This window comes from Mytilus trossulus, chromosome 14 (genome assembly GCF_036588685.1).
Source record: "Mytilus trossulus isolate FHL-02 chromosome 14, PNRI_Mtr1.1.1.hap1, whole genome shotgun sequence".
Classification (NCBI taxonomy): domain Eukaryota; kingdom Metazoa; phylum Mollusca; class Bivalvia; order Mytilida; family Mytilidae; genus Mytilus; species Mytilus trossulus.
In genome coordinates this window covers 30,591,817-30,619,747 of record NC_086386.1, presented here as the reverse complement: position 1 = coordinate 30,619,747, position 27,931 = coordinate 30,591,817, and the positions used below count along the sequence as shown (strand labels likewise).

General features: G+C 32.1%; 1 protein-coding gene across 1 annotated transcript; it reads left to right on the top strand.

The window, feature by feature from the left end:
- Positions 1–32: 32 nt before the first annotated feature.
- Positions 33–27,931, top strand: LOC134697396 (heat shock protein 75 kDa, mitochondrial-like). The gene is made up of 17 exons (XM_063559657.1): positions 33–163; positions 7,436–7,591; positions 8,326–8,408; positions 9,272–9,421; positions 10,044–10,115; positions 11,578–11,741; positions 13,206–13,315; positions 14,691–14,764; positions 18,335–18,494; positions 19,296–19,409; positions 19,779–19,848; positions 20,728–20,875; positions 21,321–21,448; positions 22,315–22,591; positions 23,707–23,852; positions 26,548–26,620; positions 27,773–27,931. The coding sequence occupies exons 1-17, from the start codon at positions 52–54 to the stop codon at positions 27,872–27,874; spliced, it is 2,139 nt and encodes a 712-aa protein (XP_063415727.1). The 5' UTR covers positions 33–51; the 3' UTR covers positions 27,875–27,931.

The window sequence follows — 27,931 nt, the reverse complement described above, 5'->3', positions numbered from 1 at the left end:
GAAGTTTTGTTTCCGAGTTCGGATCTAATATTATACACGAAATATTTCATCATGGCAGCCTCCATGAGGTCGTGTGTCCTTCAAAGATTACAAAACATTGGTCGATTCACACGTTCAAGTCGTTACTTTAAGAACACAAAGCAATTTTCAGTTATTCGCATAGGTAAAGACTCATTTGCAATGACGCAGTTCTCTCAATTAAGTTACTAACTCTTAATAGATTTGATTAACCATAGGCCTTCATGATAAGTAAATAACTTCTACTTCTACTTCTATATGGTTAATCTGCAGTCGGAAAATCCATAACGCAAATATACTGTGCGCGTGTGTCAACCAGTACACGCCAAGTTAAAAATGACAAACTTTGTGTATTTACAGGAACAAAAACAAATAAAATTATGTGATGTTTGCAACAACTGTACAGGGTTAAAATCAGGCATCAATAGTTACGCCAGGAACTGCCACACACAGACCCGGAAGGCGACTGTTGTGGGAGCTTGGATGGCACATTCAGGTAGTTGGTTCCAGTCAACAATTGTTCTTGGGATGAAACTGTATTTATAGGCATCCGTTGAAGTGCTGACTCTGGAAAACATGTCTCTGTGGTATTGTCGGGTTGTTACAGTTGGTCTTCTGATGTAATCTGGAATAATGACTGATGCTTCTCCATGTGGGATCTTATAAAGGAGTATGAGCCTGGCTCCTTGAATTGTCTGCATGTTGCTAGTGTTGGCCAGCCAAGTGTCTGTAGGATGTTGGTTACAGTTCCTGGTTCCCGAGAATAGGTTGATGTTACAAATCGGGCAGCTCTTCGTTGTACCATCTCGATTTGGTTAATATGGCACTTTTTATATGGGTCCCACACTGCAGATGCATACTCAAGGTGTGGTCGGACTAATGTTTTGTATGCAATCTCTTTTATGTCTTGTGGGCACTAATTATTTAAGTTCCTTCTTAAAAATCCAAGTGTTCTGTTGGCTTTTGATGTTGCTTTTGTTATATGGTGGTCCCAATTCATGTCCTCTGATAGTTCTAAGCCGAGGTATGGATAGTGCTGAACAGTTTCCAGGTAATGCCCCATCATATGGTAGTTGTGAACGACAGGGTTGCGTTTTCTGGTTACCCTAAGGATGAAACATTTTGCTGGATGGAATGTCATCTGCCAGCGTCTTGCCCATTCTACCAGTTGCGTAAGGTCTTGTTGTAGCTGCTGGCATGTATCCGAGTTGTGGACGCTTCTGTACAAAAGGGAGTCATCAGCAAACAGTCGTAGACTGGTACATGGCGATATAGAATCGCCTATGTCGTTGATGTACAGCAGAAAACATAAGGGTCCAAGGACCGTCCTCTGGGGTACACCGGAACGTACTGCTTTCATATCACTCATTTCACCATCTACACAAACTCGTTGGTTTCGTTTGGTAAGCCATGCGCTTATCCAACCAAGAACATCCCCACGGATACCGTAATAGCTCATTTTCTGCAGTAGCCGCTGGTGTGGGACTGTGTCAAATGCCTTGGAAAAATCTAAGACAAGCATATCTATCTGTTCTCTCATGTCCAGAGATCTTGCCACTGATTCTATTGTGTTCACCAGTTGAGTTTCACAGGAGCGGTGTTGTCTGAAACCGTGTTGGTAGTCCACTAAGATGTTGTGTTTTTCCAAGTGGTTCATTACATGGCGATAGATGATATGTTCCATTGTTTTACAGCATATAGAGGTCAGAGAGACGGGCCTGTAGTTGACTGCTTGTGTACGATCACCTTTCTTGTAGATAGCTGTGATGTTTGCTAGCTTCCAGTCTGATGGTACTGTCCATGTTGTCAGTCCTAGTTATGGTTCACCATTTTCACCATAACAATTTTACAAAAATACCGTTTAAAAATCGAAAGTAGTCTTAGATAAACGTGTGCAATTGTTGAAGTGATGGGGCTTGCATCTAATATATGTTATTCAGGTCTCGGACAGGGTATATATACTGTGACATACCTGGCTGATTCCGAGTCCGTTCGCGCCCATTCACGTTCGCACCCACTCATGTTCGCCCCTTTCACTTTCGCACCCTACATGTTCGCACCCAATAGCTTTTTAATCAAGTTTTGGCAAGTGTATTCTTATATATGTTGTCATTGTCTCAAAATAAAGTGAGACAACATTTTTTTTTGTGTTGAATAAATCTTAAGCATGTTTTGGATAGTGTATTGTAAAAAAAAATCCTTTTATATAAAGTGGGATTCCTTCAACGTGTTATTTTGTGTTGAATAACTCTTATTCATGTTTTGGTTAGTGTATTGCTATAACTTTGTTTCATTGACTTGTTTCAAGATCTTACAAAATGGAGTGAGATTCTTACTACGTTTTTTTGTGTGTGTTGAATAAATTTTATTATGTTTGATCATGTTTTGGTTATGATAGTGTATTGCTATATTTTATTGTTTCATTTGTTTCAGATCAAAGAGACCAAGCTGTTAAAAACAATCAGGGATGGGGTAATCGTAATCTGTAATCGTAATCGATTGTAATTGATTACATTTTTTCAAGTAATCGACAGTAATCTGTAATCGAAGACATTTTTGATTACATGTAATCGTAATTTAATCGATTACAGCAAAAAATTGGGTGTAATCATCGATTACTTTTCGATTACATTTCGATTACTTTAGTAAAATAGTTTGATGAAAAACAACCTATTTCAGAGGAAAATATGTATGTTATCACTTTGAAGTACAAATAAAATATTATACATCAACAATACTTGAGAGTAAAGCTATCTATTGTCTCAAGCTGCATTATGAGCAACCAGACCCCCTACCTAAATTTACTTTATATCTAGCTTTTTAAAACAAATGGATGTATGTGCTTGTCAATAATTGAAGCCAAGAGCTTTCATATTAAATAATAAAATAGATTTGAAATAATAAAATAGGTCTTAAATAAGAAATGTGTCTGTCTTTCGTTAAGTTCTTCACTACATTTTTAAAAGTGATAAGTTTATTTGCGTTATATTTCCTGAAAACATCATTTTCAGTCAGAGTTGAAATTAAAGCTTAGAATAGATAATCAGTTGATTTCTTAAATGTTATGATATACATGTATATAAATTGAATTAAAAAAGAATAAAAAATCCTTTTAACATTAATGAACCAATGGCAATGCATTGCAATTCTTTTTAGAAATAGATACATGTATCCCTTTTACACTATAAATATATTTTGTATATAATTTTATGGGGAGAAGTCAACAAATCTTGATAATATTCTTGCCTTTCCTAATTAGATGATCAAAGTCTTCTAATCAATAACAAACAAAGCTTGTTTTTATTTCAATTATCTTATGTCTAATCATGGAAGTATTATATTGACAGGAACTACTACGACCCGACTTCAAACGTTTCATCTGCGATGCCGCGCGCAATTTAATGACATGTTAATTAGCTTGAAACATGGCACGTTCTTTACATACCAGCGTGTGGTGGCCAACAATATTGTCATTATCGGCTGCTTTCGGGATTACGGAAATAAACGAAGAAATCGAAAGTTGTTATAAATTCTCAGGAAACAGCAATCGGAAAACCTCGACAGATTCCGTTACCTCACATCTGCATATGTGTGCCGATTGAGTGACTGATGGATTAATGCGAGTCATCATTATTTCTTTGATAAAACACATTTACGATGGAAATTTGTATCAAATTTATCGAATAAATGCCCCATTTTTATTTTTTTTTATTGTTCGGTAGAAATTTGACGATAAGTTGTGATTATATGATAACTACCGTGTTTACACCACTGAGTGGCACACATTTCCTGCATATTTAAGACGATTGTAAATGATCGTTCTGATAAAATAAAAAGATCAAAGAGATTTTAGATAAATGTAGGAATTATTAAGCTTTGCTCTAAATCCAGGGTAAGATCATTGGTTAGTATACGAATGTTCAGCGGCGAACCCCGATGTGGTGATTTTTTTTTAGTAATGGTACTCAAGGATATGTATGGTGACATTATGCAAATTATTGTGCGACTGTCCACTTAATATTTACCAGTATCATTTGGTCGGATAGTGATAACATATTTTAGGGAAAATAAATGTATTACATAATTAGCTATATAACGTAGTTATAGATCTCTGTTTTCCTCTGCTGTATTTTATTGTTCGATAAATTTTCGACTTGCTCGATTAATTTTCGTATTGTAAACTGGAAATTTCTACTTTCCAGGATTATCCAGTAACTTAAACATATATATTACTATAAACTTCACAGTCTTAATATTTATCAAATATATTTATTGTTAACCGGCGGTAACCGGAACACACCTTAATCGCGATTTAAACTTCACCCACAAAATAATAAAATAATGTCACTCACTATTTCAAATCGTTGTAGACTAGTTAATTCTGGGCCGATTTTCATTTTTTATGCATAAGTCGATTTGTTTAAATAAGTTGTTCACGAATAAAGGTCTACCGACGCGATTGACATAAGTAAAGGTGTTTTCCGACAGGTAATATTGTTCAGCTGTCTCGATTAAAACCACGTGATTGATAAGAAGTATGTCTGGTCAGTTTATGACGGCGGCATCGCACATGGTCACAAAGGGCTATTAACGATAACATACTAATTAGTCAGTTTCCATATCTTTTCTACAGAGCTCCCCGGGTTATAAATAAGTGCTAATTAGTCGTTGTAGTTCCTGTCAATATAATACTTCCATGGTCTAATTAAGAATGAAATTTACAGTATTCAGCCCAAGGTTATAGATTGTACTCTAGTGGCAGTTAAATAATCTGTAATCAGGGTGGTTATCCAAACAAAAGGTTTAAGTTATGCATGTCATTATAAAAATAAATTTTGATCTTAAAAATTAGCTGAACTGATTAATTATTCTACTATTATTTTTATATTTCCTTAAACATTATAATTAACTATGCTTAAATATTTTTTTTAAAGAGTAAAAAACAAAAAAGCTAACTGAAGTCAGTAAGAAAGCAAAATTTATGAAAAACAATTAGTTATGAATAAGTGATTGTTGCAATTCAATGACATCTTTCATTTATGTTGAAAGTAAAAATTTCAAGATTTTTTAAATATTTCTAATCTTCATTAAGAGAGATGATTTTAAAAAACAGCTATTAACTTACAATTTAGAAACAATGCTTTAAATGATGCATTTGGTAAGTTCTTTATAATTTCCACTATACAAATGTTGAGCAATATAATTGTGTTTATACATGTTATTTTTTGGTGAAATGTTGAGCATGTAATTGACAGTAATCGAAAAGTAATGTAATTACTTTATATTTTAATTTTGATAAAGTAATCGATTGTAATCGATTACATACTAAAATTTGAGTAATCGATTATTAATCGATTGCACAAAAATCCTTCATGTAATCGATTATTAATCGATTACATTTGCCAGTAATCGTGCCCATCCCTGAAAACAATTATCTTTCGTGTTTTTCATTTAAAATCTTCCATCATTTACTCATACCAAGCTATAAATACATTCAGTATTTACACCAAAGCAATTAAAAACAACAATCATGATTTTCCAATTATTCAACTGGAATTTGAACTAAAATTGGGCGCGAACGTGTAGAGTGCGAATGGGCCTTGGGTGCGGATGTGCGAGGTGCGAAAGTATATTGGGCGCGAACGGACCTGATACCTACCTGGCTTAGAAGGCGAAGGGGATATAAGCCCTAAGCCGGGAATGTCACAGTATGTACCCTTTCTGAGACCTGAATTACACATATATTACAGATTACCCCTGACTTAATGTTATTTTCCAGTGCAGGTATTTGTTGACAACGCATATATAAGTTGAAAAATCCAACCTGATATGTTCGGCATACGTGAAGGATTTTCTAATTTGCTGTGAACATAATTTTATTTTGTATGTTATTATTTATAACAACACTTTAAACATTAAATTTAAGTATTGGCACGTCATTATTTTCCCTCTGTGAACCTCGGACAGTCTGGTAGCTTTTGACTACGTCACATCTGGTGACTCTAACACACTGGTGTTATGATGACGTTTTTGAGGTTCCAATTGGGGATAAAAACGTCGTATATACCCCGGCAGTTGTCTGTATATATACTGACATCTCTGTGTTGTTATCCAATCACAAACCTCGACACATTTGTAATCCGTAATATTAGATAATATTCATGATAATATGAGACTAGGCTGGTGGAGCTAGCTTTTGTTTATTTTCACCATTTACAGGCATGATTTTATTAATGTAACATTGACACTATACATGTACATGCTGTAGTAGGACTGTACACGAGGTAAACCAAAATGTATATGAACTACATATATTACCTGTATTATTCTTATATTATAATTTGTATTTTAACATATATAAAGCTTGCACTTTCTAGAGGGAGGGTAGTGGGGGTCCTGATCCCAAAATTCCGGTCTTTAAAACACAAATTCCTGAGGTCCCGAAATTAAAAAAAATAATTCCCAGATCCAGAAAGCGTCAATCCCGAAATCCTGAGCTTAAAAACACCTGATCCCGGAGTCCCAATAAAGGTCCTATCCCCTCTTTCTACATGTTCTATATCTTTTCATGTTTAAATTGATTATCTTGATTTCCTGTATCCCGCTTACACTATATACATCAGCAATTCTCATTTTTTTGGTAAATTCCCCTGTCCCCCTAGACTTCATTTCCCTTTTTCACCGCACAATAAATTTGAATTTTTTGTGTCAAGCTTTCAAAAAGTCGGAAATTTGTGTCATGCTTAGACCCCAATGAGACCAACTTTAAACAAGAAGTAGATCATTGCACATCTCAAATGGAAACATGTCTTATTTTTCCAATACTTTTGATACATGTAAATTTCTGAGCCAACAAACAATATGTAAATATGCAAAGAATTCTAGCTGTCAACAAAGATTTCATGGCAAAGTTGGTCTTAAAGTTCAGACAGAAAAGGCATAAGTGTTATGATGTCATTCATTATAAGGCATTACAGGAAGGGAAAAAAACATCCTTGCAAAAATGTCCTTATTATTTAGACTAGTTCCACACTATCAGTTAGATGGCTTTATAAAATCAATTAAGCAAGAATTAAAAAAAAAAATTGTAAGTACATGTCCGACATCAATTTTATTTCCTTTGAATTTATATCCCATAAGTGGCAGCTTCTCTGCCATATAAAAGTTAATAGAATTTTTGTTTGAGAGAGATAAAATCTGTTTAAAACCGTGTGTCAAAAAATACATTTACTTTACCAACTCATGCCTGCTAACCAGTAACCTCTGAAACCTTTAAGAAGGAAATTTCCCCCTCAGCTGTGACCGATGTACTCCATATCTACATGATCTAGTGACTACCCAATACTTACATCATGTACATACTTATATAAATCTGAAATTGATCAAAATACTCAATTGCGCTTTTCAAATGTTGCAGGCAAAGATACAATTCCTATTTATGAAGTAAAGAATCCCCATCTTCAAGCCAGATCATTATTTACCACAGCCAGATGTTACAATACAGAGGACACACAAGAAGCAGAGGTAGAAGAGGATTATCATTCTATCATTAAAGATACAGAAAGATCTAAAGGTAAAATAATTGAAGGTCATTCAGAATATTGTTAGGGGTCACATGTTAGAAAAACTAAACGTTCATTGTATCAGACTCTTGTTAATCCAGCCTTTAACAAATTCAGAATCAAGCACTCTCTGTCATAAATATCTCTACTCAGTAATAAGGTACAAAATATGTGCTTCGAATTAGTCTAATTTGGTAATCTGATTGCTTGATTTCCGAGTCTTAGTACACTAATTGTACCTGAAAGTTTTTATGACTTCAAGCTAAAATTAATAACATACCACAAATTTCTTTCTTTATATGAAGTGTACATTGTACATGTTCTATGCCTTGTTTGAGTTTGTGTTTCTTCAAAGTAGGAGAGCACACATTGCGTTGCTCTATATAAACCCATTAGGCTCATTGTTTTATCTAAAAATAGTTTCAGTTAATTAAAAAAAAAAAAAAAAAACGTCAAAAATAGAAGTATAAATTTATATGCAAAATTGAGGAAAATGATAAATTATGATTGTTATGATCGTCAGTTACAGTGGATTCATTATTATTCGAAGTGATTAGAAAACCACAAAATCAAATATCCATAAAAAAATGAAATTTAGTTTTTGTATGCAGAGATTAGTAAAACCACAAAATCAAATATTCATGAAAAAATGAAAGTTTACCTCAATCGACAAAAATTGAAACCTATGAAAATAAGGGAATCTTTAGTAATATGAATTATAAGATGAACTGGTTTTTGTTGACAGGACCATCAGATAAACATGAATTTCAAGCAGAGACGAGGAAGTTATTGGACATTGTTGCTCGATCTCTATACTCTGAAAAAGAGGTAGGAATATACATTTACAAATACATTGTCAAAGACAGTATTAAATTTATTTCATGAATCAAACAGGCAGTAAGGGGCACTACTTATACAAGTTATTTTTATTTACTTTTAAGAAGTAAATAGTATAATACTTATATTAGTATAATTGTAAGATACTTATACCATGTATACATGTGTATTTTATTCACTTGTACAGATAACTTATTTTAATGGCTTAGTTATGTCCCTGAGACATTCAGATTTTTTTTGTTTCATTTTAAAACAAGTAAAAAAGTTGTATCTTTTTTTCTTCCTCATATTTCTTATGACTTCTTTCCTCAAATAGAATTTCCAATTGTCTATCCCTGCAGATGTCTTTTCTAATCATTTAGGTGTAATTTCATGGACAATATAAATCTCATTTGTCTGTTATCTTCAAAATTATGAGCTAAATATAGAAATAAGTGTTGCAGTCATGTTTTGAAATGTGTGACAACCCAAAAGTTGTAAATTTACGGATTGTGAAAAAAACAAAACCTAATGTTTAAGTAATATTTTTTTGAGAAAATTAAGGGAAATTATTCTACCTTCATAAATTAGGAATATATAGCAACAGGTATAGTTCAGTTTCCATTGTTGGCCTTTGTGAATATCTATTTTTTTTAAGAGATTGTTTTATTCTCACAAGAGGGAAAAAAATAAGTTTTAATGACAATTTTTCAAATATCGATTTCAATTGTAAATCAAATACTCTACATATAAAAGCATGTGATATTTAGCATAGTGAATATCACTTTTCATCAGACAAATATGCTGGTTTTCTTCAAATTCCAACTCACATAGGAAAACCTACTCTAAATACTCAAAAATACATTCTTTTTCAGGTATTCATTAGAGAATTGATATCTAATGCCAGTGATGCTTTGGAGAAGTTACGATATATACAGGTGACAAAACAAGAATCCATTACAGACGATCTATCTTTAGAGATTCATATAGCTACAGACGAGGAAAAGAAAACATTAACTATACAGGTTTGTTTTATCATGATATCAGAAAGTATAAAGTTTATACATAGCATGCAAAGTGGGTCTCATTGGGGTCTAAGCGATTGCCGATTTTTTTGTAAGTGTGACACTTGAAAGTCAATTATTGTGCCGTGAAAATGGGAAATGAAGTCTAGCGGTACACAGGAAATTACTAAAAAAAAAAGAATTTCTTACCTACATAGTGTAAGCAGGATACTAGAATCTGACAATCAGAACCCCCCAATGAGACCCCCTGCATAGGGTAGACCATTGTGAAAAAGGCAGATTTTTTTCAAAAATAAAAACCAGTCCACATGGTCACAAAGTACAGCTCAGCACTTTCAGACATAGTTGGTGATTTGATATGAATTATTTCTTGTCAAAATAAAAAAAATGGTAAAGCACAAAAGAGTAAAAGCTTAACTTGAAATTAGTGTTTTAAGAAACTAACACAACTTTAACTCTGATCTTTTTTTTGTTTAGCCTCCTGTTTTCCATACTTTTTTTTAACTTACTTAGTTAAATAATTACATGGAAGAAATGATATAAATCGAAACAAAAATAAATGGAATGAATCTCTAAAATAATAAAATGAAATGGTTTTGTTCACTTGTTCTCTTCATTTCAGGATACTGGAGTTGGCATGACCAAAGAAGAAATAATTGAAAACTTGGGTACGATAGCAAGGTCTGGTTCTAAGGTTGGTATATCTGTGAATATAAAAAGATTTTTTATCTTACTGTCATTATCTCATCACCTTTGGGGTATTTAAATACCTATTGCCTGACTAGTATAAAAAATAGCCAACACAATTTGTCCATTTAAATTGTATGATAGGTATTATGAGAGCTCATCAACAGGTGGTCATTTAACTACCCAGTAAAAAAATATTCACTATTTCTAAAAGGTAAAATTTATATGACCGATAGCTAGCTTGCTTTCCTCATGCATCATGACCAATGTCCTGAATAAGATATGGGACATTTTAAGCCATTTCTTTTTGTGTCTCTAAATAGTCAAGATGGACATTTCAATCAGTGGATTTAGTTTATAAAAAAGGAGATATATATTTAGTTTATAAAAAAGGAGATATATGTTGGCTTCATGGTGTTTTTAATGTGGGATGTATTTTAAGTTTTTGATTCCTGAATGGAATTAAAGTGTTTGTGAAATGGATTTTTTTGGATATGTGAATAATTCTACAAGATGAATTATGTGTGGCGTAGTGTTTTCTAATGGGATATATTTTCATGTTATATTAAGATTCCTGAAATGGAATAGTAGTGATGCTGAGTTTCATTTAATATTCAGGATCTACTTCAATTGGAATTACTGTTAAAAATTTATTTTCAATATATCAAAAAAAGTACAAATGGCTTATAGTGAATAGAAATTTCAGTGCTTTATTCTTCATTATGAAAGTGGGATATACCAGCAATGATTTATTTGTGATTGTAAGCAAAATAAATAAATTTACAATAAATATCTTTATTAAAAAGAACAAATATTGTATTTAATGTAAAATGTCCCATACCTAAATAGAATAGTTCATTCAGGACATTAAACATGAGGAAAGCAAGCTAGCTACATGTATCATTCATTTAAATTAGCTCTGTCAAAAACAAACCAGGTAAATAAATCTACAGGTAGTTAAATGACCACCTGTTGATAGTAGCTCTCACAATACATATTGTACAATTTAAATGGACAAATTGTATTGACAATTTTTTAAACTGGTCAGGCAATAGGTAATTCTCGACCACAAAGCTTATTGGATAGGCACAGTAAACTTAAATGTATTTCAACCACTGTTAATTCATAATTTTATGTGTTTTTTTAATTAAAAAAAGACATATAACGAGACCGCAACATTATAAGTAGAAATCAAAATGCCAGTCTTAATTTTAGAAATTGTTAACCTGTCACCTTACTTTCACCTGTTGTTACTTCATCAATTAAAATAATTTAAATTAGTAGTTTATATAAAAGCATTTGAGAATTACAATGAGTTAAAATGTAAATTGTCTATTGACTCAAATGAAGAAAATTGAGTGTTCTTCTTTTTTCTCTCTGACACAACAAACTCACTTTAATAGGAAGGTTAATCTGTAATAAGAAACATATTATAAAAAAAGGAACCAATATATTGTTGTCTGTTGTAGGCCTTTCTAGAGAATGTGGACCAAGGGAGCAGTGATGTAGCCAGTAATATCATTGGTCAGTTTGGTGTGGGATTTTATTCCTCATTCATGGTTGCTTCAAAAGTGGAAGTGTATTCTAAAACATATCATCCTGACTCACCTGCTTATAAGTGGTCATCAGATGGGTAAATATTCCCTTTAAAACGTTTATGTTCATGTAAATGAACTTATCTCACATTTGTCTATCTTATCATTATAGAATAATGAGATTTGGTATGACTGAGTATAAGACAATTGTAAGCCTTCAACAATGAGAAAAACACCATACCATATAGGTAGCCATAAAAGGCTATACATACATGACATATGTATATATATAAGGAGTTGTGGTATGATTGCAAAGTTCAAATGAAGTGGATGTTATCATTACTAGGTGCCCAACCATACAGCCTTCAACAATGAAAAAATCCATACCCTACAGTCAGCTATAAAAGGCTTCAACTTGAAAAATATACCACAATACAATTCAGCAAAGTATCAGCATAATTTATAACAAAAAAAATAACAAAAAACAAATATGATAGAGATGAACCAACAACAACCACTATACTACAGGTACATGACTTTGGACAGGCACTGACTTAAATAATGTATAGTGAAACCTGTTTAAACTGAACCTCTTCGGGACTCATGTTTTGTTCGGTTTTGGCCAATTTTTCGGTTTTATCAGGTTCACACCGCAAATAATTTGATATGACGGTGCTTATGAACATGTTTGGTTTATACAGGTTTTGGGTTTATTCAGGATACGGTTTAGTCAGATTTCACTGTAGAAGGGTTAAACTTGTTTCTGAGCACTCAACCTTCCCCTAGTATGAGACAATGGTGTTACAGCACATCATAAGAACAAACTATATGAATCAGATCAATTTAAATCAGGAAAAATATTTAAAAAAACAAAACAAAGACCAGTCATAGCAGTGTATAACTTTTTCTCTAATTTTTCGTGAATTTATCCCTTTCTGCATCCATTGTATAAAAAAAAATTAATCAACATGTGGTTTCTTTGATCTCAGTTCATCATTTATTAAAATCCAATTATGACATCAAATTTTCTTGCTTTCCTCTGAATTTCTTATTGTGACGGCATGACAAAAGGCGACCATGCCTGATGACGTCACATAGAAAGAACACATCTTTTTGCAGATAATTTGTAAAGAAGGAATTAGTTTGAAAACCATTAGAGAAACAGATTCCACCACCTAATCTTGTGTAAAACGATATTTATCCACTCTCGACAGTTAAATTTTAAATATTTAAAACGCTCTGCCAGCCTTGCATTTTAAATTTGAAAATTTAGCTGTATCAAGTGGATAAATATCATATTACACTCGATGCAGTGGTAGAATTTATATTTATACATCTTAAGTAACAAATATTATACTTACATTATAAAAAAAAATACGAATAAAAGTCAAAAAGTCTGAACTTGCTATTTTTTAATCCCTATAACTTTTTGATCGACATTTTATTAGACTTGCTGAGTATGAAAGTAATTTATAATCTTATATTATCCTAAACATTCTCAAATGGCTTAAAAAAGGTACATTGACTTAAACTTGCACACATATATTAATTTGTTTTTGTAGAACAGGATCCTATGAACTTTCAGAAGCTGAGGCAGTTGACAGAGGGACAAAAATTGTACTACATCTGAAAGGAGACTGCTATGATTATGCTAAAGAAAATATTGTTAATGGTAACTAATTTACTTTGATAAAGTAATTGCAGAAAAGATAATCTTATGTATATATTAAAATTTTACGTAAAGCTGGACAATTGAGGCCACTTTTTTTTCAACTTGTTCACTACCAAATGTGTGAAGGGTTGAAAACAGATATATTAACCCTTGTCGTGTGGGGGCCGTAATATTACGGCCGTACCCAGAATACCGTTATTTTGGCATCAATGGCGCTCCATACATTTTAAGGTCATCGTAATACCATTTATTTCGTAGTGTATGCACGTTTCCTTAATCTGAAACTATTCATGTCATGTTTCTCACTTTAAATATTCATTTTGAGCTCAAATACGAACTTCAAAATTTGATATCGGACAAAATTGTTTTTTTTGGAGGGGTGGGCTTACCTTCAAGGTCTGAATCACGGAGTTCAGAGGACTGAAACCTTGACAAATACTGTTAACCTAAAGGCACATTACGACTGGTCGTGTTTATTATCAAAATACGCCGAGGAAACGACTACTTCCGGTTGCAAGTCAAGTTAAAGTTCAAAATTGGAAAAATTCCGAAATTTGGTGAATTTTGTTGCAAATGACCTTCTTTACACTGATGAACCCAGATCAGTTTCACTCCGACCTAACAACTGTTGTGATAAAAGTGTTCACTGGTGTCCACGCTACATGTAAACTACAGATGGATGCATCTATTAGCATCTCTCAGACTTACAGGTCGAGAAAAAGAACGAAAAAAGGTCAAAATTGACGCTGTTTGTACCTGAGGACCAACTTTGGAGCAAATTCCCGCCAAAAAATACGCCGAGGAAACGACTACTTCCGGTTGCAAGTCCAGTTAAAGTTCAAAATTGGAAAAATTCCGAAATTTGGTGAATTTTGGTGCAAATGACCTTCTTTACACTGATGAACCCAGATCAGTTTCACTCTGACCTAACAACTGTTGTGATAAAAGTGTTCACTGGTGTCCACGCTACATGTAAACTACAGATGGATGCATCTATTAGCATCTCTCAGACTTACAGGTCGAGAAAAAGAACGAAAAAAGGTCAAAATTGACGCTGTTTGTACCTGAGGACCAACTTTGGGGCAAATTCCCGCCAAAAAAAGTTTTTAACTTAAAATTTTTTAAGAAATATAGTTTTTCTCATTATAGTATATGCCCTAGTTAGGTGTAAGGGAAAAAAAACTATTGATTTCAGCAAGATCACAGTTTATCCCGTTAGACAATTTGATGCACGAAGATGGATAATATATATTTCAGGTATTAAAAATAAATTAGACATATATTTTATTTTTGTCATTTTAAAGCTGATAACGTCATATATACTTATTAATTCTCTAATTTTAATGAAGTACATTAACCTTTTTTTACATTTCAGATGTTATAAAAAAATACAGTAATTTCCTTGGAGTACCAATTTTCCTAAATGGACGCAGAGCAAATATTGTTCAGGTAATGCCTTTACCATAAAACTGTCTTTGTGAAATATCAACTAAAATGTTTATTGCTTAAGTTTATTAATCTAAGCATAAGGCTCATCAAAAAATATTTCCAATTCAAGATGGTACTCTTTTTGTGTAAAAATTGAATAATATTCAACCCAGATCTTTGAAAATTTGCAGAAAGATTGCACTCATGTGTATCAGCTAATTTAGAATTTTTGGCTGATTTTTTTCAAAATTTTTTCCAGACTTGAGTACTAGTCGTTTTCCACAAAATTATCAAAAGATTGTACTTGTTTCATCCCATATCAATCATTCAAATTTAAAAGATGATTATAACTTTTGAATACAACCAAGGAGTCGGTTTCACCACAAAAAATATGATTAAGATTGATCGTTAGGCCACACCAATTTGATTCCTTGTTCAACGGACCCGCCCGCACCTATTTTTTTCAAAACAGAATTTTTTTATTTTTATTATATTCCCGCTTCCCGCATCCGGAAATGAAATCATGTCCATTTCCCGCATCGTTGTTTTTTGTAAATATTATAAAAAGATCTCAACATTTGTTTATAAAATCACAGTCTAGCCTTTATATAACAATTTTAACCCTATCAGTACCCCACAACACTGTAAATATCTGCGAGAATATTTGTTTCAGCATGAAACCAATTTATTAATTTCACCTGGGAGTGCTCCGATATAATATATAACTGAAAATACTAGTACAGAATAAACCGTTGGTTTCTTTCCCCCTAACTTATATTCCCTATAAAAAAATGTTCGTTGTTAAAATAAAGTACAAAGAACTTCTGAATGATTTGCCTTCAACTGCAATTATAATGTATGGTGACGGTCATACCCGCTGCAGGTTTGTGTGCACCTGTCCAGGTTTTTTATTCAGGGTCCTGTTGTTCAGCGGTTATCGTTTGTTGATGTGGTTCATTAGTATTTTCCCGTTTGGAAATATAATTTAGATCGTTGGTTTTCCTGTTCGAATTATGTACAATACTAAGTTGTGGTCCCTTATAGTTTGCTGGTTGGTCTGGATCAAAGCTCTGTGTAAAAGGCCGTACTTTGACCTATGTTTGTTATTATCAGGTTGGCAACCCTCCCTCAGACAAGGGCCCTGAAGGGGTCATTTTACCATGTTTACTGATGTAGAAAAGAAAATAGAAATACTAAGGATTTGTATAGTGCTACTATACAAAACCTTTGACAACTTAGAATGTTTTACTCAAAAAGAGGAGAAATACATTATATTTTTAACAACTTTTCTTAAAGAGGGATGGGCCCACTTATTTTGAATAATATTAAACTGTTAAAACAATGTAAAGTAAATGTGTTAACATGGTTTAATAAAGTCCAGCTGGAATATTACAAAATTCTGTTTTGACCATTTAATACCAAATATTATAGTTCTTTGGGAAAATATTAGCCCTTTTGTACTTAAAGTGTTTTTACAAAAAATATATATTATAACTTATATAATGACCCCTCATAAAAGGGATATATTCATAACATTAAGGGGTTGTTCTGAACCTGATTATGACTTGGATGGAGAATTGTCTCATTGTCAGTCACACATACATAGACCTGATTTAATTAGTCAATTATTTCTTGTTGAACAGGGAAAAAATATTTCATAAATTAAAGAAATTTCAAGGTACAAGTGATAAATCAAGTTTAAATATAGTCCAAACCTACTATTTTATGTTTACAAAAAAAAAATATAATCGCTCGCCTTTACTTTTTAAGCTTCGCCTCAAAAATTTGCAAATTAAATATTTTTTTATTAAAATTTTCAAATCGCTCGCTCGCCCCAATTTTTGAAGTCCAAAATTCCGTAGAACAAGAAATTAAATTGGTGTGGCCTTAGTCATAAAAATTTTGTTTTTTATAAATTAAGTTGTTTTTTTTGTTGTTGTGAAATCAACTCCAGATTTTGAAAGTTCTCACACTTTGCCATTTAGGGTGTGCATCTTCTATCATAGAGTTGTTTAAAGATTTTCCCCATTTTATGTTTCAACATATTTAAATGTTCAGTATATAAAAGCAAGTAGACGTGGTATTATTGCCAATGAAACGACTTTCCACCAGAAACCAAAATGACGTAAGAGTTATAAACCATATTCCGTTGTCATCTGTCAATCTGTGCAAGTAAATCCTTTGAGTTTGATCTTTTTTACATTTCACATTGGAATGGATATTTTTTTGTTTGAACTAATAAAAAAGAAAATAGTAAGAAAAGAAAAAAAACTCCAAGGAAAATAAAAAAATGGACAGTCCTTTATCAGATGACAAAATCAAAAGATTGAACACATCAATTCAACAATCTACATCTGCATTATATACAACAAAACAAATATGTGTGTTAACTCATCTACTCAAATAATCAAATAAAAAAAAAAAAAGTTTTTGTTTAATTTTATTTACATAAATAAGTTGACTTGTCCCCTATTTTACTTTTGGTTTCTGATGCCGAGTCTTCCTGTTCCAACTGATTTGGGTCATCCTGTTCTCGTTAATGCATTAAGACATGAATACATCTCGGTACGTGTAATGGACGCTTTCTGATACCAATGGCTTAGTCTTACTATCATCATCACCCCTCGGCTCTCAGAAAGAAGCTTATCACATTTAATTTTATTACCGGAAATTTACTTTCGATTCAGTCCATTGCAACTGTAATGATAAATCCAGAGCAATAGGAAAAGAATTATGACGACACGACAAACGCTTATTCGATAAAGACAGAGAAGATCCAAAAGTTTTCATCACCACGTGTACCTTTGGAGTAAAGGGAAATTTCAACAGGGAACCTTTTAACGCTGTATTTTAAGAACGAAAGGACATTTCCAATTTTAACTATTTAGGCGAAGACTATGTAATAGATAAGGGTAAACTATGCACACGATTTAACAGGATCTCTGATTTGATTAATAATAAAATATAATAAAACCAAAATTTATATGCAGTCTAATTAATATTTATTTCAAAATCTTGAAACGTGGTGCATTCTTACTTTATAGGACAAGTAATCTTAGGCCGAGTTGACAGTTTATAGCGACTGGTTTACGGTAGAAATTTTACCCTCTAGTATCTATATCTGTATGTAAATAAAGAGGTTGTGGAACCAGTGTAGACATTATTCGACGAAGCTGTCAGATATGACTGGCGTTTGGACTGTACTTTGCCGAAAGTACAACAGTTTGATGTTCAATGACAAATAAATTTACTAGCCCCTCGGGCTACCGCGTTACGGGCATTTACTAGCCCGACACAAAAGTAACTAGTCTCTGGCAAGCGGGCTAGCGTTATTGTCGAAACCCTGAAGCCAAAAGTCCATAAATACTGAGCCCGCCAAAAATTTATAGATACCATACCATGCCAAAAGTCTATAAATTCTGTGCCACGCCAGAGGTCAATAAAACTATGCCACGCCAAAAGTCTATTACCAAAAAGTGACCAAACTGTAAAAAGTACAAAAATACAAAAACTTATAAAAGATTGCTATAACAGTTTTTTATGCTGCTCAACTTATTACAAAATGTAATAATTGTACAAATATATTTCTAGGCACTTTGGATGATGGATCAAAAGGACATTACAGAAGATATGCACCATGAATTCTACAGATTTACCACTAATTTATATGACTCACCCAAATACCATTTACAATATAAGATAGATGCTCCACTGAACATTAGGGCATTGTTTTATGTACCTGACCACAAACGTAAGTAATAGTCACAGATAAGTGTCAATCAAGATTTTTATTCTGGTTATTGTAGGTTAATGAATTATTGCATGCACTTCTTATTGCAGTTTTGTCATTAAAGACTAAAATGCTATTTTATTTTTTGCGATATTGAGAATAATCTAGTTTAGTTCATACAAAAAATTTCAAACATTACTGAAAAAAAGCTAGTAGAACATTAAAGCATAAAACATAGTAGGATAAGGGTGGGAAATGAAATCTTAAATCATCATGAAATGAGAGTATGAATGCCATGATGACCAAAAAGGGAAAACAACACTCCTTTAAACATTATATAGAAATAAAAAGATGGAGTGATATAGTCCCATAATTGCTTGGAATGATGTCAGATGCCACTAGTACCTAATTAAAATGACGTGAATAAACCTTTGAATATTACATGTTTTTACTAAATAACCATAAAAAATCCTAAATAATGTTTTTCAAAAATGTATATTTCCTGTTTAACATGAATATACCAAAACACCAATTACTTCCTAGTTTTACATATTATCAACATATTAGTCAACTGCTGACAGTCTGAAACAAAATATTGCCTCAAAAAATTGTTCACCATTGAAAAAAATTGCTCTGAAAATTATGAGTTTAAAGTAAAATTTAATCAGCTGTTCCACTAACAACAATACAAAATTTTGTTTATATACTTGTTATATAAAGATAACATATGCAACAACAAAAAGAAACAAAGGAGTATATATATGAATAAATGAGGACTTAATTTGATTTCAAAATAAATTATGTTGTTAATTTTCATTTTAGCTACTTTTGATCTGAGTCGAGAATCAGATGTTGGGATTTCATTATACAGTCGTAAAATCATGATCATGTCCAAAGCTAACAATGTTTTGCCAAGGTGGCTGAGATTTGTGAAAGGTATTTAATTTTAGATATACAGTAGATGATTGTTGGGGACTCTGGAATTATAGAAAAAAATAATGTATATTTTTCCCTTTGATTTATGTACATTACAAATGTTTTAAAAAAACCTCTTCAAATACAAGAAAATGTCTTTTCACAACCAAGGATAGATATCTGGTAGATAACATCAATTTTAAATTGTAAGACAACAGTCCAAAAATTTATGATAATAATGTTATTTTGATTTTGTGTTTATTATTTTCTGTTGACATGCTTTGTTAGAAAAAAAATCAGAATTGAAATATTAAAAGGTAGTATAATAAACACGCTGTACCATTTCACTTTAAAAGGTTTACAATCTCTGACACATGTGTATATTTATAGGTGTGGTAGATAGTGAAGACATTCCATTGAATTTGAGCAGAGAATTGCTACAGGACAGTGCTCTCATCAGGTAGGCTTAAAAAATCTAGATATAACCTTTTACCATAATCCAACTTTAAAAAAGTAAGGGTATACTGTTTTACCTCTGTCTGTCCATCTGTTCATCTGGCTCTGTCCCATGAATAATTGTCCTTGCATCTTTCTTAGAAACTCAATTACTAGGATTTCTAAAATTTGGTGTCAGGGTTTATATAAGTCAACTATACCCTGTGATGTGTTTTCATATTCATCACTCCACCTTTCCTGTTTACCTTAGACTTTTAGCAGGTGGGGGTATCATTGGTGAGGGCTGTTCCAGAAAATACTATGTCCCCCCCAGGGAAGGCAATTTTTTTTAAAATATTATGTGGGTGGTTGCATTTGAAATACCAAAATGCAAAGGGAGTGCTGTTCTAATTAAATTTTATTTCTGTGGGTGGTGGGGGTTAAAAAAAGTGTCGTCCCGGGGGGGGGGGGGGGGGGGGGGACATAGTATTTTCTGGAACAGCCTTGAGAAGTAGCTCACAGATTCACTTGTTTGTTTCAGCTCATTTGCAAAAAATAAAATGAGACGTGAACAATATTTGGTATCAATTGTATCAGCATATATAATTTTCATGAAAATTGACCCTGATATTTTTGCTTACACTTAGAAGTTTTAATATTGTTATCCCAACTTTTACAGATACTACAGGTAAGAATCACCCCTGTGTCATCAGATCATGTTACAAATTTCATGACTGTCAACTCTTAAAATTTATTGATTTAATTATAAGAAAAATTGAAATGCAAATATATATTTAGCATATAATTTATTTTATCAGTATTTAGTCTTAAGTAACAAATCCAAATGAATTGAAATATTATGTTTAAATACCAGCTTCAACATAGATGTTTTCTTTCCTTACAGGAAACTAAGAACAGTTTTAACGACCAGGCTATTAAAGTTTTTCCAGGACCAATCAAAGAAGGATCCTGAAAAATATATGAAGTTTTATGAAGATTATGGTCTATTCTTTAGAGAGGGTATTATTACCACTCATGAACAGGAACAGAAGGTTAGATTATTTCTGTACTTTATTTTACTATGGTTATTTATAAAATTATTGTTTTTTTATATAACCAATACTATGGTTTAATAAAAGAACATTAGTTTTATAAAATAAACTTTGCCAAAACAATGATGATTAGTTGTTAAGAAAAATGTGATGCCTTTTTCTCTCTAGTATAACTGATAAGGCTTATAAGATTTGTAATTTGTTGATGGTTAGAACATTATGTTTTAATGCTCTAGCATAATCTGTATCTGTTCCAATGTTATATTAATAGAATAACTCATCTAATATTTCAAAAGTTGACAAAAAATCTTATTGTCCTGAACAAATTTTTAATTCATGAACAGAAAGTAGCTCCAGTGAATTATCAGTGTTTCTTAATTGCCAGTTTTGTGCAGGTCTCTATCAAAATAGTAAGATAATGTTTTATGGTTGTATGATGTTTCAGGAAGAAGTAGCCAAGTTGTTAAGATTTGAGTCATCTAAGTTACCTCCTGGTGAAGCAGTTAGTTTGACTGATTATGCAACTAGAATGAAGGCTGGTGCCAGAAATATATACTACCTGTCTGCACCAAGGTATACATTGTATGAGATAAAAGATACAGTAAACAGTTTTATTAACTGCAATTATTTTATATTAGTAAAACTTAATAGAAAGTCTGGCACGACATGGTTAGTCCTAGTTTATGGTTATCATGGTAATGTTTTGTTGAAATACACATATTGTCCATGTTACCTCTTGCACGTTAAAGACACCCTTGTAGATTTCGAAAAAGAGTAGGCTAATGCCGCTACAAGGCAGCACTCGCACCCGCAAAGTGGAAAGGGATTAATATAAGTTGCAAAACTTGTTTCCCAATCCACTATAAATAAATATGTTTAAACTACCTTAACCAGCGAAAGAACAAATAACACAATGAAAATAAAAGTTATTCACATGAAGGATTTAACAATAAGGACTTTCCACACCTAGTTGAAAGACCCTAAAAATATTACACAATAATACAATACTTTTAATTAGTTTCAAGTCATAAAACGAAGTATACACAACAAATAGCCAATGCAAAAAAGGCATGTGGTATTTCAAACCCTATGTTCCCATTCAAAAGTATTGATCATAAAAAAAACTGGGGTTACCCCGTCACTAACAACAAATATACAGTTCCTGTAAACACAATACAAAATGGTCACTCTTAACATATTATTCATAGATATAGTTTTGCCACTTTAGGTAAACAGCTTAGTTTATGTGTTTATTTATGAAGTCAAAACATGCCATGGCCTTAATGGTATTTCATTGTTTTATAAAAAAATTAAACCTGTACAATTGTATATGAAGTCTTCTGACAGTGTTGACAAGTACCTTCTTGTTTTAACTTTTAAAATCAATCACATAATTTTACCTTATTTATAATATGAATTTTACTATCGTCTTTTTACAGTCGACAGCTTGCCGAGACTTCTCCATATTTTGAAGCTCTACAGAAAAAAGACATTGAAGTGTTGTTTTGTTATGAACCTTACGATGAACTTGTGTTAATGCAACTTGGCCAGTTTGATAAAAAATATTTAAAATCGATAGAAAATGAAATTCAGGAATCAAAGGAGGATACAGATACTGTTGATGAGAAAGATCCTGAAAGTCTGAGTCAAACTAACGCTGATGACCTGATGTCATGGTTAGGTGTCATTCTCACGAACAAAGTACAGAAAATCAAGGTATCATGAGTCACAAATTTCGAAAAAAAACAAAGCTTCTCAAACTTAATATACGTAAATTTAATCCTACTGTTGTTTGCATCTAAGATTTTGCTACTTGAGGATTCCTTTTGTTCATATAAGAAAAAACATAGAACAGGCTTTTAATTGAACTTGGAATTATTTTTAATTATGGAATTTGCATAATTTCTTGTGCTTGAAATTTTTAATAAATTCATGTTTATTTGGTATTATAATGTTTTGAGCTGTTCATAATACTTTCCATATAATGTATTTTGTATAGATAGTGTTGTGCACGGCAAAGTACATTCCATTGAAAATGTACTATCTCCTTTGTAATAGAAAGTGTTGTGCACAGCACAGAAAAATAAAGTATAGAATAAACATGGAATTTATTAAAAAAAAAAATCAAACCAAGAAATAATGTAAATTCCATTATTGATAATAATTCCAAGTTCAAATAATAGCCTGTTATATCCATTTAAATTGTTGATACTAAGTATTTTCCCAATTCTGATGCTTAAATATGTATACTTTTGAGCTAAAGAAAAAAACAAAAAATACAAAAGGTATTTAATTCATACTGAAATTTTTTTTAATCACATTTCCACATGTAGAGAAAGGAGCATTTATTGATATGAGTGACGAAAATGTTACAAACAATAACACATTAAATGGAGCTATTATCTTTGCTGCTTCTCAATATGAGGTTTTTATCAGATATTGGCTAGAAATATAATTAATAATTCAGGTGAATGCTCATCTAATTATGGATAACATGATTTTATAAAACAGCAAAAATTTTATCATCAGCATGCAAATATTTCAATCAAATAATTGCCCTGGTAGCTTGACGATTTAAACAGAAAGCTTCATTTAGTGTATACATATTATAGAGGACAGATACTACACCATAAACTCATCCAGTCTACCTCAGAAGCTATGCATAGATCATAAATATAGCTTTAACATGAAAAATTGTCATATTCTGCAACTGTTTTAACTTTTTATTTTGTTGTTTGATTCATTAGAACACAACAATTTGTTGCATTTGAATATTCTTAAATAATTGTTATGTTTTTGAGTTTTATGAATGGATTTTGCCTCCTCCTCAGGTAACAAAAAGATTATCATCGCATCCATGCATTATCACAGTGGCTGAGATGGGGGCAGCAAGACATTTCCTGAGAACAACATTGGCAGATAAATCACAAGATGAACGATACAGACTATTACAACCCACACTGGAAATAAATCCCAGGTAAGTCAGGATGATACAAATTGTCAAAAAGAAAATGTAGCCAATGCAATTTGTAGGTCAGGGCTCACACTACTTCAGAATTATAGGGAGAAGTGACTTCTCTTTTTGAAACTGATAGGGAGAAGTGGTGAGATTTGAAAGAGAAGTGCTCTTTTGCGCGGTGCGCTACAATGTTATGATTATACTATAGCATATATAGTATAAAGGGTCATATGTAAATAATGTTCTTTTTATAATGTTCAATTCATATCTGAGTATACAATTAAAGCAACATTTCAAATTAAAAGTTGGTTAGTTTTACTCAGGTTCTTGTGAGAAACTACCAATTAAATATTTAGTATCTAGCACTAAAAAAAATATTTTTTTATCTTAAAAAGGTAAAGAAATTATAATATATCAATTACAATTTAATTCAAAACTATCTTGTGTTTTTCATTAAAAAAAAAATAGAAGTTATTAAGCTGGGCCATAATATATTGATAATAGTATAATAGTCATGATAGTCTCAGAGTTAAACAACTTTAATCAATAGTTTGAAACAATCCATAAAAAATATAGAGAATTATATACACCAATCAATTAGATGTAACCAAAAGTCTTTTAATTCGTGTGGAATACGTAATTTTCTCCTTTGGGATCAATATTCTTCTGTCAGCTGTTCCATCCGTGCGTCCGTAGTAATTATTGTAAAAGTACGGATTTTGGTCATAGCTGGTCCGGTTGAGATCCGTAGTTTAGAAATCGGTCAAAGGCGGTCAATGGCGGACGAATGCAAGAAAATTTACAAAAATAAACGATGTTTGACAAGTTATTTGGAAGGGAACATTACGTTTTTAATGCAATAAATGGATTAAACACTTACTGGAGGCAACTTGTATCACATTTAAATGAAGAAACAAACTTATTTTGCCGCCGAAATATAGGTTGATGTACGTTTTCGAGTAACAAGCACCGGAACAAGTGGAAATGCACGAAGTCATAACAAGTTGTATTTTTATCAAATAACCTGCTACAGACTTCAAAGACAATGCTTCAACCTCTTTTCTTAAGATAATGAATCGTTTATGTCTAAATTTCTTTAATATCAATAAAAAAAATTGATGTTTCATCAACTTGGTAAAAATTGAAAATGTCCGATGACGGAAGCGACTGAAAGCGAGTATCGTCAAGAACAGGGCGACTTCTTTTCGCTTTTGGGGGTCGGGGAAAGCGAAGTGACGGTCGGGAAAGCGACTTCTTCGCCCACTTCGCCTGGTAGCGTGAGCCCTGTAGGTACTAAATGTTCACTAGGAAATAACCATGGTTGTATTACATTAAAGTTGTTATTTAACAATTATACCTGAAACTTGTTTGAAAGTTTCACATAGTATAAAATACATTTCACTTATCTCCATCTTAATGGTATATAAACATAGTATCCATCAATTCAAGACATAATTTCTGTGCCATATATAATTGATCTAAATTCTGTTAAAATTTGTTCTGATCTCTGAGACCATAAGGGACGACATCAATAAATCAATGAAGGATAAAAAACTTAATTCAAATAGTGTGGGGGTGGGGGTCAAGATTGCTGCAAGTTTTGTTTAGTTGATATCGATTTTATTCATATCCTTATTAGTCAATCAATTTTTTCCCAAATAAAGAGGGGTAGGGAGGTCGGTAAAAAAAATGAATCAAGTTTTTTTTATCCTACATGGAACATTTGATGTCGTCCCTAACATTATGATGATATGAATATGCTTCCATCATCAATCATAAACATGAAAAATTAAGAGTATTTATAATAAAATTGAGAATGGAAATGGGGAATGTGTCAAAGAGACAACAACCCGACCAAATAAAAAACAACAGCAGAAGGTCACCAACAGGTCTTCAATGTAGCGAGAAATTCCCGCACCCGGAGGCGTCCTTCAGCTGGCCCCTAAACAAGTATATACTAGTTCAGTGATAATGAACGCCATACTAATTTCCAAATTGTACACAAGAAACTAATATAAAAATAATACAAGACTAACAAAGGCCAGAGGCTTCAGAACAAACCAAAATTGAACGTATAGAAGATTTTCAGCTAAGACAGCTGATTATTTTTCTTATCATTGAAGAATTAAACACTAAACAATAATTTTGGAATTAAAATTCAGGGCTTTCATTAGATACAGAATGGTAAAGCACAAAGTTAACAAATCAATGATAATGCCCAATTAAAATCATGATATGCCATTAAATTGCCTATTTCAAATGCAGTGAATGTTAATTATTTTCCATATAACAAAAAGTTAAACAGGAAAAGGGTAGAAAAGTATATTGACCAAGTTTATTTGTTAGAAAAGTAAGAAAGAAAGTTTTAAAAGCAAAAAAAGAATGGCAAAAAGTTAACTGTTTTCTGATGATTTTCTTGTGTATCATTAATATAAAATAGCTTGTTTCCCAAAAAATGCACCACTTGTAATCTTGATTTAACTTATTTTAATTGCTCTTATTTGACAGAGTACAAGAATGTCTTACCTCAAAGAATTCAAAAATCATATATTCTGGAATTAACACTAACATACCTAATGGTTTACTTTTGTAAATTGTTATTTGGATGGAGAGTTTGTCTCATTGGCACTCACAGCACATCTTCCTATATCTAATTAGTCTACAATCATTGATATAACTATAAAAGAAATAACTATAATTTTATATTTTTCAGTCATAAATTGATCAGAAAATTGTTCTTACTGAAAGAGAGTGATCCTGACTTGGGAAGATTACTGGCTGAACAGGTAAGTTTGTAAATGACATAGCAAAAACTACATTAATGAAAGAGGAAAATGTTTATAGACAACATACTCAGAATTTTATATACACCATAGATGTCCTCTGGTCTAAAAATTGCCAGAGAGTTATTAAGCAATGAGCATGACGAGTAGAAGTCCTTTAATATTTCTTTTCTCACAACTTATTAGAATACCAAAATGTCAGTATGACGAACTGACTTTGAAAGGGTGAAGTTTCTTTTAAAAGACACTCAAAGGTGAAACATTTTATTAAACTTTTTGCAAAATCTCTTTCTGGTCTTTTATTTTAATCTGCCTCAAAGATATTAAATACTAGTATATTTTCCCCAATTTTATCTTGAAGAAAGAATAAGTTGCCTGAAAATACCTGCTTTATTGTATATATTATGCCTGTATGAAATATTAAGGGAAATTTGATATGATTGCCAATGAGACAACTGTCCATTATATTTCAAATAAAGTGAATCTGAGTAATAAAATTAACGTTACCAATTTTCTTGCACCAGATGTGCATTTCGACAATACATGTCTCTTCAGTGACGCTCGTGGCCAAAATATTTGAAATCCAAAGCTCATATAGAGTAAATAATGGCCTGCATATTCATTTTAAACAGAAAATCATTTTGAAATTTGCAAATAACAAGAAATCATGCATGAGTTACCTAACCAATTTAAAAAAATCAAACCACAACACAATATTTAAGATGAACCTTGTTTAAGAGATAGATTTGTCAGTGTTGAGAATAAAATTGAGAATGTAAATGGGGAGTATGTCAAAAGAGACAACAACCCTACCAAGGAGTAGACAATAGCCAAAGGCCACAAATGCAGCGAGAAAATCCAACACCTATGGTGGTCCTAAGTAAAATTGTGTACTGGATGTCACAATAAACTCCAAAATATAAATGAACTAAAATTAAAAAATATAAAAGACTACCAAAGGCCAGAGGCTCCTGACTTGCGACAGGTGCAAAAATGTAGCGATGTTAAATATGGATTGTGAGAGTTCAACCCTATACCTCTAGTCATTGTAGAATAAAGAAACACGTAGCAATACGCACAGTATAACTAAGTTTAAAATGCATGTAATTCTTTGATATGTGTGTTTAAAGCATTTTCTACGATTTTGTATTTCAGTTGTACGAGAATGCAATGATAGGAGCAGGACTTTTGGATGATCCACGTGTCATGGTTGGACGACTTACTGAACTTTTAGAAAGAGCTTTGGATAAAATTTAATATAGATTTTAATATTGTGTGTGACTAGGCTATGATAATAAAATATAGTAACTTAAA